At 59.1% G+C, this 17,794-nt stretch overlaps 1 protein-coding gene across 1 annotated transcript in view; it reads right to left on the bottom strand.

The window, feature by feature from the left end:
- BCORL1 (BCL6 corepressor like 1) overlaps nucleotides 1-17,387 on the bottom strand; it is a 32,887-nt gene extending 15,500 nt beyond the window's left edge. Inside the window, exons 1-7 of the mRNA XM_069867768.1 lie at nucleotides 17,248-17,387; nucleotides 9,108-9,246; nucleotides 6,485-6,575; nucleotides 3,723-6,293; nucleotides 2,598-2,763; nucleotides 2,300-2,380; nucleotides 1,722-2,144 (exon numbers count right to left, since the gene is read on the bottom strand). Of these exons, the coding sequence (XP_069723869.1) occupies nucleotides 1,722-2,144; nucleotides 2,300-2,380; nucleotides 2,598-2,763; nucleotides 3,723-6,293; nucleotides 6,485-6,575; nucleotides 9,108-9,193 (3,418 nt within the window). The 5' untranslated portion in view covers nucleotides 9,194-9,246; nucleotides 17,248-17,387. The remainder of the gene's footprint in view (nucleotides 1-1,721; nucleotides 2,145-2,299; nucleotides 2,381-2,597; nucleotides 2,764-3,722; nucleotides 6,294-6,484; nucleotides 6,576-9,107; nucleotides 9,247-17,247) is intronic.
- Between the last annotated feature and the right edge of the window lie 407 nt (nucleotides 17,388-17,794).

The following is a 17,794-nucleotide window of genomic DNA, read 5'->3' as shown; positions in this document are numbered from 1 at the left end:
ACAGCCAGTCCAACTGATCAGAGTGGTCTGCCTGAATGCACGGTGGGTCAGAGAGAAGACACAGCACCAGTGGATCCCAGCACTGCCTTCCCCACCTAAGGGCTATAGCCTCCTTCACCCAAGCACCCACTCCGAAGCCTTGGGGTCCTGGTTGTTTCTTCAGAGTGCTTGATGAGGTGGCACCAGCAAGCAGAGATTGCTTGTGTTAAGCCCTCTCCTGGAGGGGACTGGCCCCAGCAAGCCAGGCATTGGGCAGCGGATCACTGCAGCTCGTAGCTGAAGAGGAGGCAGATTCTTTAGCAAGGATGGGACACAGTGGTCTGCTTTCTCCAAACACGTGGACTGGCCCCTGCCCCTGCTCTGGCTGCCAGCCAGTTTGCAGTGCCACGGTGACGCCCAGATCCTCATCTTCAAAGCCAGCAACAGCTCTAGGCCACAACTCCTGAATCCAAAACACAGAAGCTCATGCCTCTGAGGGCCAGCAAGCAGTCCCTGAGGGATGCGTGATAAAGCTCCTGGAGAAAACCCTCCTGAGTGCTGCTGCATTCAACCCACCTTCTCAGGCTGTTTCAAACAGTGGGAGACAGTCTGAGAGTGCCCTTGAACTGCAAAAATGCCAGGAAACCCATCAGAAACTTCATGTCTCACAGAGGCACCCAGACACTGCACCAGAGCAGGAATGTAGCTTGGGAGATCAGCTGGTGGGAGGAGAGTGGCCATCCCTACTTCTCACAGTGCCTCAGCAGCATCTCAGCCTTTCCTGTTCATCTCCACACCGATGTGGCAGCAGGTCCATATCCACTGTGTCACCTCCAAGAGAAAGGTTCAAGCAAACAGAGTGCTGCCCCCAGCACTGTGTCTCAGACACGCTCTTCTGCAACCCTGACAGAAGTCACCTGCGGGACACTCGGACCCAGCTAGGAGCCACCACGGCACACACACCGAGACATCGCTGCTGGATGAATCCCAGCCTGACTTCCGACAGCCTCAAATTGCCCCTGCACAAACAGAGAGGAAGGACCACAGAGACTGCAGAACCTCAGGAAAACACAAATCTAGTTTAGATCACAGGGCCTGGGGCAGTTAGGGGAGGAAGCACGAGAGCAGAGGGAGAGCAGTGAGACGGACACAAGCAGGTAGCAGAGCGTCCTCCTCTGAGCAAAGCTGCAAACACAAGCCACAGAGAAGGATTTCTCCCCTGCTTGCAGACATAGCTTTGTTAATCTTCTCTCCCTTGTGCTTCCTGGTACAAGCTTGCAAGTTGCCTTAATAAAGCAAGACAAAGCATGAAGAAGCCCAGTTGAACTGTGATGGCTCTCATCTCCTGGCTTTAGCCAGGAATGCTGAACACTACTCCCAGGGGTCCATGCTTGTCCAGAAATATTTCACTGTGCTACCTCGTCTGATTCTTGTTTTCCCACGCCCTCTGTCTTAATCTGAGGGTGAGATCAGTATCTAATTAGCCACATCAGCTGCTGTTTCCTACTCCCAAATTTGTTGCAAGTATTTTTGAAAGAAGGGCTGATCAATTGAAGCTGCCCACGCTGTGGACATCAAACTATTAATAACGATGGAGTTTCATCATTACAAAAAAACCCAAAACCCCAAGCTCCCTCTCTGAAAAAATCCACCCCCCCAAAAAAAACCCCAAACAAACCAACAAAGCAATTCCCCCATCCTAGTCTCCAGCCTGGTACCAGAAAGCCCTTCCCAGGTTGTACCTGCTTTGGATTTTCTCCTCCTGTGTGGGTAGCCTACTCGCTCCTCCTCTCGCTCAGTCAAATATTCCCCTGTCTGGTATTTCCGACTTTTCTGTCGTCTCCTTTTCTTCCTTTTGATGTGACTGTCATCATCATCCTCCTCGTTGGGCTCCCACAGCTGCCTGGGTGATTCCACTCTCCAGGGCAGCTCCCGGGTCCTCCTCGTGTAACAGCTGCTCCTCTCAGACACAGACTTGTCCCTGGCCCTGCGACTGTGATAGCGTGATGTCCTGTGGGATTTTCGCAGCTTGCGACGTTTCAACGATGTCTCTTCTTCCTCTTCCTCCTCCTCTTCATCCTGATCCTCCTCCAACAACGGTAATATCTCCTGACCAGTCACATCACACTCTCCTGTCACACCAGCAGAAGAGCCAGCGATGCTTCCTGCAAGAAAGCGGGATTTCTAGCACACAAAAACCATTTTATCTACAAGAAAAACCCTGCAAGGCAGGACAGAAGACAGGGACAAGTCCACATCAAAAAAGAAACAGTCACAGTCCACCTAGGACTCCCACTTGGGTCCCTGGGCACCAACTCACCTGACTGACTGCGTGTCCGGCTGCTCAGCACCACCGGAATGAAATCCCGAAAGTTGTTCTTGGGCTTCTTCTCAAGGTAACCTGTGGGGAAAACGGAGCCTGGAGAAAACACGCCACAGATCTGTGCACACACGTCTGCTGGCCTGGGAAGGGCAGTCCAGCATCACTGCAGCTCTGTTTTGGAAGCCACCAGCTCCACAGGCCCTTCAGCCTCAGGAGAGCAGCGGTCTGGCCCCACCAGGGTGATAGGAATGGTTGCAGCCCAAGCCTACGAGAACACATCACTGTTCATGAATACCTTCCTCATGGCTGTCCCCACGATGTGCTGGAGATGGGAACTCTGTCTTTGCTGGCCTCCTGCGCTTCCGCTTTACCCTGAGGCTGTTGTGATCCTTCACTGAGCCCAGGTTGGTTCGGCCTTCTCGCTTACCGAGTTCATGTGGATTGTCGTGGTGTTTTCGCCACTGTGAAGGGAAGACAGACTGAAGTTTGAGCTGCTGACTGACTGAGCCGGAGTAGCAAAGGAGAAGGGACAAACCAAAACACTGTCCCCACTCATCAAGCTGGTGTCTTACAGTGTTTTCGATGCCCCAGATCCATTTTTTTGCTCTAGGTAACCTGCAGACACAGGTACATTAATCAATTGCCAAGTAATCATAGAATCACTAGGTTGGAAAACACCTTTGAGATCATCAAGTCCAACCATACCTGTCTACTACTAAATCATATCCCTAAGCATTTCATCTCCCCGTCTTTTAAACACCTCCAGGGATGGTGACTCAGTCACCTCTCTGGGCGGTTGTTCCAGTGCCTGAGAACCCTTTCAGTGAAGAATTTTTTCCTAATGTCCAATCTAAACCTCCCCTGGTGCAGCTTGAGGCCATTTCCTCTTGTCCTATCACCTATCACTTGGGCGAAGAAACCCACACCCAGCTCTCCAAAACCTCCTTTCAGGCAGCTGTAGACACTGATAAGGTCTCCTCTCAACTTTCTCTTCTCCAGGCTGAACAGCCCCAGGGCCCTCAGCGCTCCTCATAAGACTTGTTCTCCAGCCCATTCCCCAGCTCTGTTTCCTTCTTCGGAATAGCTCCAGTCCCTCAAGGTCTTTCCTGCACTGAAGTGGCCTAAACTGAACACAGGATTTGAGGTGCGGCCACACCAGTGTCGAGTGCAGGGGGAGAATCCCATCCCTGCTCCTGCTGGCCACCCCGTGGCTGATCCAAGCCGAGATGCTGTTGGCCTTCTTGGCTACTTGGGCCACTGCTGGCTTGTGTTGAGCTGGCTGTCAACAAGCACCCCCAAAATGCCAAAGAGTATGGGCAGAAAGCCCTGCGCACTCCCCTGCCCTCCCCTGTGAGGGCTCCCTGCTCACCCCCAATCTCACCCCTGCCATAACCCAGCAGTCACAGCCCATCCCACCCACCTTCCGGCCATGCACATTCTGGCTCCCCGATTTGCTTGGGGACTCCTCGCCATCCTGGGCTTGGCACTTGAGTCTCTTGGGGGCCTGCCTGGCCTCCCCATCATGCTGCCGCTTGGACTTGCAGCGCACGCTGCCCTCTTGCTTGATTTGCCCTGCTCCTTTGAGTTTGGCCTCGGCATATTCCTGCGGAGCAGTGCCAGCTCGCAGGCAAGTCACGGACGTAAAGGACATGTCACACTCCACTCGCTCCTTCTTGACCCTGCACAGGTCCACCTGATGCACGCACTGGAGGGGCTCTGTCCCTGGTGGTTCCTGGGAGCCTTCGCAGCCTGGCTCCTTGCGTTGGCTCTCGGCGGGCACAGTGGGCACCTCTGAAACCACGCGCAGGCTCTGCTGCCCGGCCGCGGGCAGCTCATGTGACAAGTATGCCGCTAACACTTGGCTTTTAGGCTTCGCATCCAACTGCTTGAGGCTACAGCTCCCCTGGGGAGCCTCAGTCTGTACGTTGCCCTCCTTACTGGAGTCAGCCTCTGGTTGATCACACTCTTGACTCTTCTGAGGGTTGTCCAGCTTCCCCTTCACCCCTTTCCCATCCAAAGCGCTGGTCTGAAGAGTTGGACCTCCATCCAATGAGACCGGATTGGCTGGCTCCTCATAGAGCTTGGGCAAGGCCCGGCAGCTCTTGCTCTTGGCTGCCGCTTCCCGTTCCTGAGGTGGGAGCCTGGGCAGCCCCTCTGGCAGGCTCTGGGCAGCTGTGCTGGACTCGGTGGGCTGCACGCTCAGGAACGTCGGGAGCTCATCTGCACCAGCTGGCTTGCAGGAGCTGTTCTGGTTTGGGGGCAGCTGCCCTGTCGTGGAGATGCCAATCGAAAGCAGAGGGGTTTGATGATAAGGAGACCAGCCGAGGGGCAGAAGCTGAGGATTGGAAGGTTTTCCATTCACAGGGCATCGCGGGTACACGCTTCCCTGGCCAGGATTCCAGGTAGAGATGTCCTTGGACTGACACAAAGGAGCTCCTGTAGCAGCTCTGCCATGGAGAAGTTTCCTGGCAGGATCCTGCTGTCCTTCTGTGCTGACCTGGTTGGCTTTCTTCCCACAGGGAACCTCAGCACTGCGAGGCTCTCCCTGATCGATGATGGAAATAGGCTCCTGCTTGGGAAGGTGGCGCGGGTCCCTGCTGAAGCTCACGCCAGGGTCCTTGCTGAGCAGCAGTGAGGCAGGCACCGGGTTGGCAACGCCGACGTAGGTGCCTGGAATGGTGCTGATGAGAGTGGTGTTCTTCACCCAGGAACCCTGCTCGCCATTGCGCAGGAATTCGGGGAAGATGACCAAGGGAGGGGTGGTGCCAAGACACGAGGTGACGCTACTGCCCGTGGTCTGGGCTGCACGCTGGGACTTGGACAGCACCGTGGTGAGAAGGGCTTTGCCGCTGGTGTGCACGGGCGTGAGGATGGGCATAGGAGGTGTTTTGCGTTGGCTGGGTGGAGGCAGTTTCTGACGATTCGACTTGGAGGAGAGATCGAGAGGCATCTCGCTGCACTCTGGAGAGGAGATCATCTCACGCTCTAGCTGTGGAGGGGACTTCAGGGGAGAGAGCGAAGTGGCGGCCCCCGGTGTGTGCAGCTCAGGACCTGCTGGGGCTCTGGCGTGTGTGCCGGAGGAGGGAGCAGCGTTCCCAGCTGGCGCTGCCAAGGGAGCCTGGCTGGAGGACAGGGAAGGGCCCGCGGTGGATGGAGGAGCGCCCTCGGTGGCAGCCTGGGCACTGCTTGCACCCGAAGGCGAAGGGCAGCTGAGCTGATTCACCTCCACAGACACCACCTTGGCATCTGAAGCCAAGGGTCTGGTGACGGAGAAGGTGTAGGGGTAGGAGCGCAACTCTGGGGAAGCGATAATACCTGGCAAGCAACGCTCATGTAGGTAGGAAGGCAGGACGGGGAGGGTGAGCGTGGAGGAGACCCCTAAGGTGGCTGGAAGCGTAGCCACGCTGAGTGGCTGCCCGCAGCTGGGGGGTGGGATGTACACCAGCGACTGGCTCGGGCTCAGAACCGCCCCAGGTTGAAAGGACAGGGGCATTTTTTGCATAGCAGGGGCCTGAGATGAGGGAAAGCACACTCTGTTCAAAGTAAAAGTAGCAGGAGTGGAGGCAGAAGTGTTGCAGCTGGAGACCACCACAGACAACGTCCCTTCTGCCAGCATGCCTGGCCCCTGTGCTGCAGCACTTGGGGCAGTTTTCTCCTTCCCAGCAGGTTCGCTCTCTGGAGCCACAGAGCAGGCTGGAGGAGGATCAGCCTCCTTGTTGCTGTGAGGATCTGCAGGTGTCCAGGCAGCATCAGCACTGCTGCTCTCCTGCTCGGCAGCTCTGGGGACTGCAGGCTCCTGCCCTCTGTTATCTGCCTGGCTTGCCAGAGCACCCAGGGCATCATCTTTCACAGTCTTTCCTGCACACTCTGGGTTTGGGTTGGGATCAGGTGGCTGCTCTTCCAGTCTGGGCCCAAGTTTTTCCTCCACCTTGCCATCAGTTTCCACCCCCTGGGCGCTGCCGCCACCACCGCTGACTGCTGTGAGCTCCACCTGCAACAAGAACGGAGAAGGTGTTCCTGAAAGCAGTGCAAGTGGACCTAGCGAAGCAGACAGAGCCTTCTCTCCACCTCCCTCAGGACACAGAGTTGGCAAACAGCTCTTATGGAACTAGAGCGTTGCTTTGCCATTACCGTTCCATCAGGGAAAGGCCTTCACGGACCCAGAAATGCAAGGAAGCTCACCTTGGAAAGGCTGCTGCTGACGCAAAACTCTTGAGACCCCAAGTGCTGGGAGCTGCTTGTTTTAGACTCCTCATCAGAAAGGGGGGCTCTCCTAGCCGAGGAACAAGACACAGCATTATGACACCCCAAGATACCCTCCCAGCATCGCATCCATCCCCGTCTCCACATGGGACAGCAGAGCAGTGTGCCTGCTCCAGGTACCATCCCACACATCCCTGTCCCCATGTGGGGTGGCAGGGCAGTGTGCCTGCTCCAGGTAGCCAGCTCCTCATCACTACACGTTACACAGAGGGTACCAGTAGACTGAAGGGCTGAGGAGCACTGCTGCCCACTGCAGTCCTTCCTGTCCTGGAGCTCTGCCTGCCCAACAGCACCTCCTCACACATAAGTGCTTACCCTATGGGCCTGACAAGACCTTCTCCATGGCCCAGCAGCTCTGTGTGCCGTCCTTACCCCTGGGAACTTTGACACCCCACCCCCAGGTCTCACTACGGGCCAGCCCATGAGTCACAGCCCAGCTCCACACATTCACTCCTGTCCCTTTCACTGCCCTTACCACACATTTCCCTTCCTATCCCCCTTGTCTCTTCTTTCACAAGCACCTCCTCTTTCCCATTTCTCCCTCTCCCAGTGGCACTCCTTGCCCTGGGACTTCCAGCCCAGCCCTGCTCTCCTCCAGCACCAACGGTCCCCAGGGCCGAGCTGTCTGTGACAGGAGCAGTGGGCATCTGCAGCTCCCCCAGTGTGCCGTGTCCTGCACGTTTGGCCCATTCTCTTTGGAAGACAGGATAAGGAAGACAGGAATTCAGGATAAGGACTGCGACCTCCACAGAAACTGGGTGCACAGAGGAGACAGCTCTGCTTATAATCTGTGAGAACCCTGGACAGGAGACAGCACTCGTGCGTTCTATGCCCGGCTGTGGGAAAACTTGTGCCTCAGCAGTGTTTATCTAGTGATGATTCTCAGATCTTTAAGGGGCACTTAGATAAGGTGCTGATGCCAGGATAAGAAAGGCTGAGAGAGATGGAGATGGCTGTGAGGAGACCTTAGAGCAGCTTCCAGTGCTGAAAGGGGCTCCAGGAAAGCTGGGGAGGGGCTCTGGATCAGGGAGGGCAGGGAGAGGAAGAGAAGCAACATTTCTCAACTGGAAGAGGGGAGACTGAGATCTCTCCGGGAGGGTGGGGAGGCCCTGGCCCAGGCTGCCCAGAGCAGTGGTGGCTGCCGCATCCCTGGAGCCCCTGCTCCCGCGGGAGGGGTCCCTGCACGGGTGGAGCTGGATGGGCTTTGAGGTCTGCTCCACCCCAAACCATTCTAGGATCCTGTGGTGTGTCCCTAATCCCCAGGGATAAGACCCTGGCCCTCCCCTTCACCCCCAGCGCCGCGGCCCCCGCCGAGGGGCCACACGGGCCGAGGCGGGCGGGGCCGGGCGAGCGGCGGCCGCCAGGGGGCGAGCGAGGCGGCGGCGAGCGGGGAGCGGCGGCCCCGCCACCCGCGGGCCTCGCACCGGGCACGGGCCTCGGGGGGCAGGCTCTGCCCCGGCCCACCGCCCGCCACAGTCGTCCTCAGGGGAACAGGCCCTGCCCCGTCCCTCCACTCCTGCCACACATCCGCAGGGGACCAGCGGGACCCTGTCCCAGCGCTCTTCCTACTCATCCTGAGGACCAGGCTCTGCCATGTCCCACCACTCTTCCCAAGTGTCCTCAGAGGACCAGACTCCGTCCTGTCCCACCACTCTTGCCACTCATCCTCAGAGGACCAGGCTCTGCCCCATCCCACCGCTTTTCCCTCTCACCCTCAAAGGACCAGGCTCTGCCCTGTCCCACCGCTCTTCCCAATTGTCCTCAGAGGACCAGTCTCTGCCCCATCCCACCGCTCTTCCAACTGGCCCTTGGAGGACTCACCACCAAAAGCCTCAACACCCACAGCAAGGGGTGACAAGCACACGATGCCTTTGAGCCCATAAAAACTTTCGTGGCTACAGCAAATGTGCTGAGCAGATGTAGTTGCCTCAGAGAAGCCACAAACTGATCGGTTTTGAGAACAAGACCCCAGAGCTGAGGGAATAAAAAGGCAATGCAAAGCCAAGGGGAGGCCAGGAACTCGTCTTGATCAATTCTGCCTCCCAGCCACTAATCCCATCCTCCCTAATCTCCTGTTTGGTGGCATGTCACAACTCTCCCATCTAATCATTTGGTCTGCACTAACTCCCCTGGTCACCAAAAGCTCTTCTTAGCAGCTTGAATTGCCGTGGGTCAAGTTCTTTCCCTCCCCTGGCAGTTAAGAGCACAGGTCTGGTGAAGACAGGAGCACATGCAGACGACTCAGCCTCATCACCCACCAACACCACGGAGGCGGTGCAGCCACACACAACCAACAGTTCCCCTGCAGAGACCTCCAACGCACTCCTGCTGGAGCACGGGATGTGGGGACCATCACGGCATGCCACTGTTTGACCACACGGCCAGGCCCTCCCTGCGGCTCTTTCGCATCTCGGGCTATTTTACACTCTAGCAAGAAGGAGTTGAGCCAGCACCAGCTCCCTTCCTGTAACCCCTCCAGACCCCTAAGTCACTTTCTCTGCTCTCTTCCTCCTTCCCCTACCATGCCGCCCACGCACCTCACCTCTCCTCGTTGAGGCCACACATGCGAATCCGCTCTGTGCTGGTCCAGTTGTGCACCCCGCTGTAGAGAGGTGCTGTAGAGATCATGACAGCTGCTCGTCACTGACGGGGACCTGCTGGGGCTCGAGGGGCCACTCTGCCTACAAAAGAAAAACAGAGGATCGGTAACTCTCCCCAAGATGCTCATATTTAATCACACTTCAGACAGAGCCATTGCCAGCTTTGACGCCAGGCAGACAGGGTAACGCACACGAGATGCTACACAACCACCTGGAAGAGTGCTAGAAGAAACCAGCAGCACCTTGGAACAGAAGTCACAGTCCACTTGTCCTCATATTCAACACCTTTATTGCTGAAAAGCCTCTTGCTACCCTTGGAGCTTCACACAGTCTTCACACACACACACATCCCTCAAAGGACTCTCTCTCCAGAGGAACCTCGAGCACCTCTGCAAGATAGAGCTTTACCCAAGATACCGGCATTTTAACAGACCATCATCTTCAAGGCTCCACAGGACTTTCATAAACCAACCCATGGCAGGTTCAAAGCGAGCAGCCTTAAACAAGGAGGCAGCTGGGGGACCCTGGAGGGGAGCAGAGCTTTGCCAACAGTACTGTCAGAGGTTCCCTCAGGTGCTTATCCCCTCCCTCTGTCAGGAAGGTGCTGGTATTCAGCAGAGTTACGGGTGGAAAACATGAGGAAATCGAGCAATTCCTGAGCATCCAAGACGCACCATCGGCTGGGTGGAGCTTTCGAGGGAGAACGCTGCAGCCAATCGTGCAGCGCTGGGTGTTCAAGCATTAAGGCAGCTTTGCTGCTCAAGTAGTATCAGGGAAAAAGCCATGAAGGAAAAAGGCTCTGCTGTGCTAACAAGTGGACTAGGTGGAACCGAGCAGGACTGACTGCAAAAGGTAGAGAGATGCTGTCAAAGAGGTTCTGGGTTCAGAGAAATACTAAACACCCGAAGGTGAGGCAGGCACAAAGCCACTGCAACGCTCTCAGCGCAGTAGGTGAGCGTGGGAAGAAGCTGAAAGCCACACGTGATCCCAAATCTCCATCGGTTGTCTTTTCCCTGGCAAACTCCTGGTGACACAGGCTCTGAACGGGACAAGAAACAGCTCGCACCATCCATTTACGCTGAGCCACATGAGGATATATAGCGGCCAGCAGCTCAAGGGATCGAGCCATGGAATTGAATGACTCCTCTGAACGCAGCTGCTGCCAAGTATCCTCACCTCAGCTGAAATGTGCCAGTGGGGATCCTCCAGATGGAAAAGAAGGGCCAGGCACATAGAAGAAATAGGGGCAAGGCAGCTTGTTTGCAAAAAAAGAAATGACAGACCCATCTGCATGTATGAGGGCACAAGTGAGCAAACAGACTACGGAAATTAGCGGTCAGGAGAAGAGGGTGAAACCGGCTAAAAGACACACGGTGTGAGATGGAACAGATCCTATAGGATGAAGGGGAAGCCAGGCAGACGCTAAACCAGAGAGCAGGGTCATACCCAAAGAGAATGAGAGGTGGCTTGGAGCAGGAAGGGGAGGAGTCTTTCGATGCTTGGAGAGAAATGCAACATAAAGGAAATAGGGGAACAAACAATCTGCGGGGATTTCACCATCTTAGGCTAAACTGAAAGAAGGGGAGGAGAAAGGTTCTGCCCCGGAGCACAGCGGCAGGAGAGATGCTTTGGGAGAATTCAAAAGGGACCTTCTGTGCCATGGGGAAGGGGATGCGTGTGGCCACGTGACATGGAAGAGGAGTTGGAGATGAGCTGAACTCTCAAACAAGCAAAGATCAGGCGCGACTCAAAAACAGGTCTGGCAAGGGAGAAGTGCTAACAGGGTGATGTGAAGAGCTGGGAGAAACAGCACATTTGGAGTAGTCGAATAAGAGCCGGTCAACAAAGGAGGCACGAGGGCCACAAGAAGAGAGCCAGGAGGACATAGCAACAGAGACTGACACCGTTTCATGAATTCTTGGCCTCTGTCCTCTATGGATGATGTGGGACACATGCCAAAGACAGGCGTTTCACAGGGGACAGAGAATAGAAGAGAAAAAGAATCAAGATTTCAACTAAGAGAAGGAGTGAAACGGGGAAAACAACAGATGTGGTCTCAAGCACAAACCGGCATGAACAGCAAAAGAACAGCATCCTTAAGGAGGCGGACCAGGAAGTTCAGCGAGAAAGGCAGGGATGAGAAGCCTCCCATGCAATGCTGAACCGGAGAGAGCAGCTGCAGCCTCCGTGGGTCAAAACACTCGACTTTTGGTTGAGTCAACACGTGCAAATCTCTCTTCTACACCGGTGCAGCTTGAAGCAACTTTAAAGGGATGTAATTAAACTAGTAGGAACCCCTTGGAGAACACAACTAGGGCATGGTTTCACATTCCTGCCTTTGAGCGGAAGAGGCTGTTGAAGCCCTTCTCTCTCCTTGCCCCTTCAATCACATCACTGAAACAGCGCAGTGTCCAGGTAAACTTGACCAGGGAGTTGATCTCTGTTTAAAATCCCTTTTTTCCCCTCCTGGCTGGCCTGGTTTTAACCTATACTAGCTCCTAGATCAGGTTCACCAAGAGGGAGAGAGGGCACAGGCTGGCACAGAATCCGCTTAATCCGCTACGTCTGCCAAAAGGAGGTGTATATGAAAGCACAGCCTTATTTTGATTTAGCTAAATAGGTGCCCAGCCAATTCTAATTAACTCCAAAGAAAACTAGTTTAGAACAAAACAAGAACATCAACGCAGTGTTTTGTGTGGAGAAGCTCATTGTGTGATATTAAAGCTCCTTCACCTCTTGAAACAAAGCATGCTCAAAGAATCGCGAACAAGAAAGGTGCCGAAAGCATCCGCCTCCAACAACAAGCCCTCGGAGAGGTTTTCAACACGGTGAATTAAAAACAAGGGTGGGTATTTTTTGTTCATTAGGACAAAACCTCTCATCCTTTTGCAACAAGAAAGGATGCTACCCTGCAAACCAGTCCCTTCCAGGCTCCAGAAAAAGTAAAGCAGATGATGTTTGCCTTCTGGTAACAGCATGCTTTGACTCGGGTTAGCGGGGACTTCGCTACACGTGGAAGTTCCTTTGGATTAAGTCAAGAAATCAGTCTCTCTTCTGAAATACTGCTATACAGCCAATGGAAATAAGTTTCCTGAGATGAAATCCTTCGGGAATGGATATTTTCTAATAATTATCTCTAGACAAATCCTCCTTGTACTGAATTCCCAACAGCACCAAGACCAACCGGAGTTTCAACGCAAGCAGAGCCAAGGATGGCAGGACAGGCTGCTGTCGCCTTCTCCTACCAGCTCCCACACGGCTGAAGAGAATTAAGTCCATGTAATCTCTGTGCTGACCCCTGTTAAAATCCTGCCTTCTCCCGAGCTCTCAGGGATCCTAACTTGAGTTGCCGGAGCTGTGGCTTCCTAATTAAGTTTTCTGCTGTGATGCTGCCTCTCCCACCCCAGCGTTAATGCGGCACAGGGACAGGAGTCCCATAGTAAATTTGCAATGTTTTCTCCTCCCTGCGCCAAATAACAGCCCCTCCTCAGCCAGATCAGTTCCCTGATCCAGCTCAGCACCCAGCTCCTAAGTGCTTGTTTCAGTGAGTGCATCAAGCAGCACCTCTGGCTGCCGCCTCCCTTCTAGCCACAAGTAGCAAAGGGTTTCTCTTGTCCCAGAGCGTTTGCCCTAACAAATGTCAGGTCTGCGTTGCCAATTTTACCGCTGTGACCAGCTCAACTGGAGCCACGATCTCCTCCAGCCACCTACCTCCACGGCAGCTGGGATGAACCCAGGCCAACGGGTACAGAATGGGGTTTTCTCACAGAGACAACCCGTGCCAGCCACTTCTTCACAGTACAAACGCGTTCAGTTTTAGGATCTTGACTCCCACCCCCCGCCCCCCAAGAAGCTTGTCATGTGTTTTCCTGCTCTGTACACCTTCAAGTACTAAAACAACTTGAATTTTGAGATGCTTGCCTTTCCTCTCCCCCATCCCCAGCATGTGAGCTATGAGATCGCCACGGGCTGAGCTGCACCTTGCCTGGGCAGGCACGTGGTGCCGGGTGCCGGAACGCCAACAGCCAGGCTCCTAAAATCCCGCAGCGCAAGGCTCCCCTCCGCCTGGGCTCCAGCCAGGCACATCCCCCCCAACGCAGGGAGGAGAGGGCTGCGCGATGGTGTCAAACAGGCAAAGGCCCGATGAGCACCAGCGGGCACCGTTGCTGGCAGCCAGCGTTCAGACAACAGCACAAGCTCCCTCGGGGCAAACAGTAGCTTTGCCTTTTCCTGCTGCACAAACGGCAGCCACGGCACGAGTCTCGTGAAGCTGAGGGCCAGCTCTGGAGATCCCGCTGCGGGTCGTGTCGGTAGGAACGTAGTGCAGCTTGGCAGACAAAGCGATGCACTCGGCTGGGCTCCAGGGCCTTTACGGACACGGTAACGCACTGCTCGTCAGAGGTGCCTCCTTCCACACCAGCAACACAGAGGAAGGAAAGGGAGACTTCCCAACCTTAGGGTATGGAAAAGGAGAAAGCCCAACACATCCGTCGGCAGCAAGAGATGAGGAGGACGCGGTCGCTCGCCTTTCCAAGGTGCTGTTCGGCTCCTTTGGCCAGGGGGCACTGCGGGAGGCCGGGAGGGACGCACTTTGACCCTGGAAACACACCCGCTGGAGATACCTCTCTAACATTCATTCCCAGAGAGCAGCAAAACCTTGAAGGCAGGTTTTTACCCTAGACGACTCCGAAATACAAAACTATGTTGGTAGCTGGAAACCGAAGCAGGACTTGCTGCTCAGAGCATGTCATCTGCATTCCAGCTACTTCGATGGAAGCGAAAGCAGTGGAATGGGGTGGAAACTGTGGCTGCCCCATCCCTGGAGGGGCTCAAGGGCAGGTTGGATGGGGCTTGGAGCCCCTGATCCGGTTGGAGGTGTCCCTGCCCATGGCAGGGGGTGGGACTGGGTGGGCTTTGAGGTCCCTTCCAACCCAAGCTGTTCCATGATTCTATGAATAAAGCAGCACATGCCCCCGTGGCTTGTCAAGCGGGGCTCGGATGGACCAAAAGGAAATGGTCTGCGTTGACAGGAATGGGCTCCTTCACTTAGTTTGTTCACTTTGGCAATCTTCGTTGCCATTAGTAACACAGGCAAGAAATATATTTGTTTTTATATGCAATTGTGAGGCACCCGTTTGAGGAGCAGAGCGGGTGCCCATCCCGAGAGGTGCCTGGGATGCCTTAGTGGGGATTCAGCTCTGAGCAGCGCTGCTGAAAACAACCCTTAAAGCAAACTGCTTGCAAAAAAAAACAATAACTAAATTAAAAATTAAATTAAAACCCCCACGATGGTCCTCTCACAGGACTCGCGAGGGGCAGGGTACTGAGCGAGGAGGAAAATTGAGCAAGAAAACTTAAATAAAAAAGGAAACAGTTTATCTTTCCTTATGTTGCCACCCCGGCAGGGTCAGAAACTGTAGCAGAACTGAGAAGGGACAGCCAGAGCAGGACGAGACCCGTGTGAGGGCCAGGCCGGGTCCCCTGTGCTGGGCCGAGGGTCCCTGCGCGGGGCTGGGGTCTCGCAGCACCTCGCAGCAGCCCGGCCGCTGAGCCAGGCTTTGCCTACACGCATTTGCTTAAGCTGATTTAAAGACACAGTAACGGCACCAGTAATTATAGACACAGGGTGAATTGGGAATAAAACCGAGAAAATCCGTCCCTCTTTGAAAAAAACAAAAGTTTGCCGCACATTCGGTAGCCCTTCCGTAATAATTCCAGCTGCTGGACGACGGTGGCTCGGGACCCACGCTCGCTGGAGACACCCGGGCTGCCGCACAGCGCTGAGGAGCGAGAGAAAGAGCAACCAAGGGTGGATCGCGTTAAAAAATCCCGGCTCGGGGAAGGCGAGCATCACCGGAGGGAGCGCAGCATCCCGACCCCGGAGCCGAGCGCACGGGTCCGAGGGGCAGCTTCCCCCTGAAGGCCCCGCCAGAGCTCGGTCTCCGCAATCCCACCGGGAACGCGTCTCCGGAGGCGGGGGACGAAGCGCCGGGGCCGGTGTCCCCGCCCGGCAGCGGGGCGGCGGCGGGAGGACGCGGCCGAGGGTCGGGATGCTCCGGCCCTTCCCTGCGCGGATCCCCCCCGCTCTCCCGCAGCGACCGGCGAGGACGGGGGTGCCGGGGGGAGCGGATGCTCCGCGAGGAGGAGACTCGGCTTCCTCTCTCTCTCTCTCTCGGCCGGGAAAGCCCTTTCTCCCGGTGCTTTGCTCCGACCCGGCCGCCTCCGCCGCGCGGGGCTGGAGGCTCCGGAGCCGCCCGGCCGCCCCTCCGCGTCCCGGCACCCGCGGAGCCGCCGCTTCCTCCGCGCGGCGGGGGCAGGAAGCGCCTCCCGCCCGGTCCCGGCGCTGCCAGCGGGCACCGGCGGGGGGGGCCGGCACCGGGGGCGGAACGGAGCGGCCCGAGCCCGGCGCAGAGCCTCGGGGCTCCCGTGCGCGACCCCCGAGCCCCACTGGAGCCCCACGAGCGGGCAACCCCCCGCCCCGGCCGAGCCCTGCGCGGAGCCCCGGGGCTGCGGCTGCCGCGGGTCCCGTGCCCGAGCTCCGAGGTCCCACCGGGGCCCCACGGGCAGGCACCGCTCCTCCCCCCACGAGCCCATCGCGGAGCCCGAGGGCTGGCGGCTGCCAGGGGTTCCGTGTCCACACCCCCCCCCCCGCCCCACGGGCAGGCAAAACGCCCCCCCCCCCCGGGACCCGCCGCCCGCCTCCCCCCGAGCCCCACGGCGCGGCCGGAGCCCCCTGGGTGGGCAACCCCCCTCCCCCCCAGCCCCGGGGATACCGGGGATTTCCCTGCCCGAACTCCCGCCCCACCGGAGCCCCGCGGGGGCGCAGCACGGCCCCAGGGCACAACCGGAGCCCCGCGGAGGGGCGGACACCCCCCCGGCCCCGAGCCTCTAGCCCCGTGCCCCGGGATACGGCGGGGAACGGCCCTGCCCGAGCCCCCTCCCCGAGCCCCACGGGCGGGTAGAGCCCCCGCCCCGGCCCGGACCCCCCCGGCCTCCCGGGTCAGGGGACACCGGGACGTTCCCGTGCCCGAGCCCCCTCCCCGAGCCCCACACCGCCACGGGAGCCCCACGGGGGGGCAGACCCTCTCCTCCACCCCCGGGACCCACTGCTCCTCGACGCTCCCAGAGCCCCACGGGCAGGCCAATTGCCCCCGGGGCTGGGGACACCGGAGGATCCCGTGCCCGAGCCCAGGACCCCCAGCCCCTCAGCCCCATGGCGTGACTGGAACCCCCCGAGCGGGCAGATCCCCCCTCCGCCCCGGGACCCTCCATCCCCCGAGCCATCCCCCCCGTCGTGACCGGAGCCCCACGGGTGGGCAGCACCCCCCGTCCACTCCAGGACCCGCCGCCCCCCGAGGGGCAGCCCCCCCCACCCCGCCGTCCCGGGACCCGCCTATCCCCGAGGGGACAGAACCCCCCGCCGCCTCCCGAGCCCCACGTCGTGACCGGACCCCCGCGGGGCGGGTGCCCCCCCCCCGCCGCCCCGCACGGTGTGACCGGAGCCCCCCGGGCGGGCAGCCGCGTCCCCGGCCCGGGAGCCGCAGCCCCCGCCGCCCGCCCCGGCTCAACAGTTGCCCCCGGGGCCGCTCCCGGGGGAACGCGGCGCTGTCCGCGCACCGGGGCAGCCCCGAACATGGAGGTGGCGCCGGCCGCGCTGCCCCGGGGAGGGCTCTTCCGCCCCCGCCCGGCACCGGGAGCCGCCGAACTCCGCGAGCGCCCGGTGCCGCCGCCGTCCCGGCAGCGCAGCGCCCGGTGCCGCCGCCGCCGAGGGACCCCGCGCCGCGGCGGGAGCGGCAGGTGCCGCCGGTGCCCCGGGAGGGCGCGGAGCGCTGTCAGCGCCGCCGTCCCCGCCGCCGTCCCGCCGCGGCGGGGGTGTCCCGGGAAGGTTTCCATGGAGACCCCCGACCGGACGGGCGCGGGGGGGGGCGCGGCGGGGCGGCCCCTTCCCTTCCCGTCTCCTCCTTTCCCCCCACCTTCCCCCCCCCCCCCCCCCCCAAGCCCGGTGGGTGCGGGGCGGCGCGGGCCCGGGGTGCCCGGTGCGTCCGGTGCGGGGCGGCGTCGCGGAGCGGGGCGGGCACGCACCTGCTCGCCGAGGCGGGCTGTCGGGGGCGGCGGGGCCGGGGCGGGCCCCCCCTGCCCGGGGCGGCGGCGGCGGGTCGGACCGTGCGCGCTGCCGAGCGGCGGTTCGGCGGCGGCGGAGACACTGGCAGCGGCAGCCGGAGTGTGAGGGCGAGAGCGAGCCGCCGCCGCGGGGGCTGACGGGAGTTGTAGTCCGGCGGCCGCCGCCCGTCCGCCCGCCGCTCCCCGGCGGGACTACAACTCCCGGCGTGCCTCGCGGCCAGCCCTGCCCGCGCGGGGGGGCTGCGCGGAGCCAGCCGAGTCCGGAGAGGGAACGAACGGGCGGGCGGGGAGGGAGGGAGGGGGCTCCGCGCCCGGCACGGCCCGCGGGAGGGGGGCCGGGGGGGCCGCTCCGCCCCGGGAGGGGCCGCGATCCGCGGGAGCCCCGCACACGCACACATGTACACGCACACACACACACACACACAGAGCCCCGACCCCGCGCCGGGGCACCGGCGCCCGCACCGGGGAGCGGCGCTCGGTTCCGCACCGGGGGGAGGAGAAGGAGGAT

Source organism: Phaenicophaeus curvirostris, chromosome 13 (genome assembly GCF_032191515.1).
Source record: "Phaenicophaeus curvirostris isolate KB17595 chromosome 13, BPBGC_Pcur_1.0, whole genome shotgun sequence".
Lineage (NCBI taxonomy): Eukaryota > Metazoa > Chordata > Aves > Cuculiformes > Cuculidae > Phaenicophaeus > Phaenicophaeus curvirostris.
Note: the sequence above shows the minus strand (reverse complement) of the source record. Positions and strands in the feature narration are given on the sequence as shown.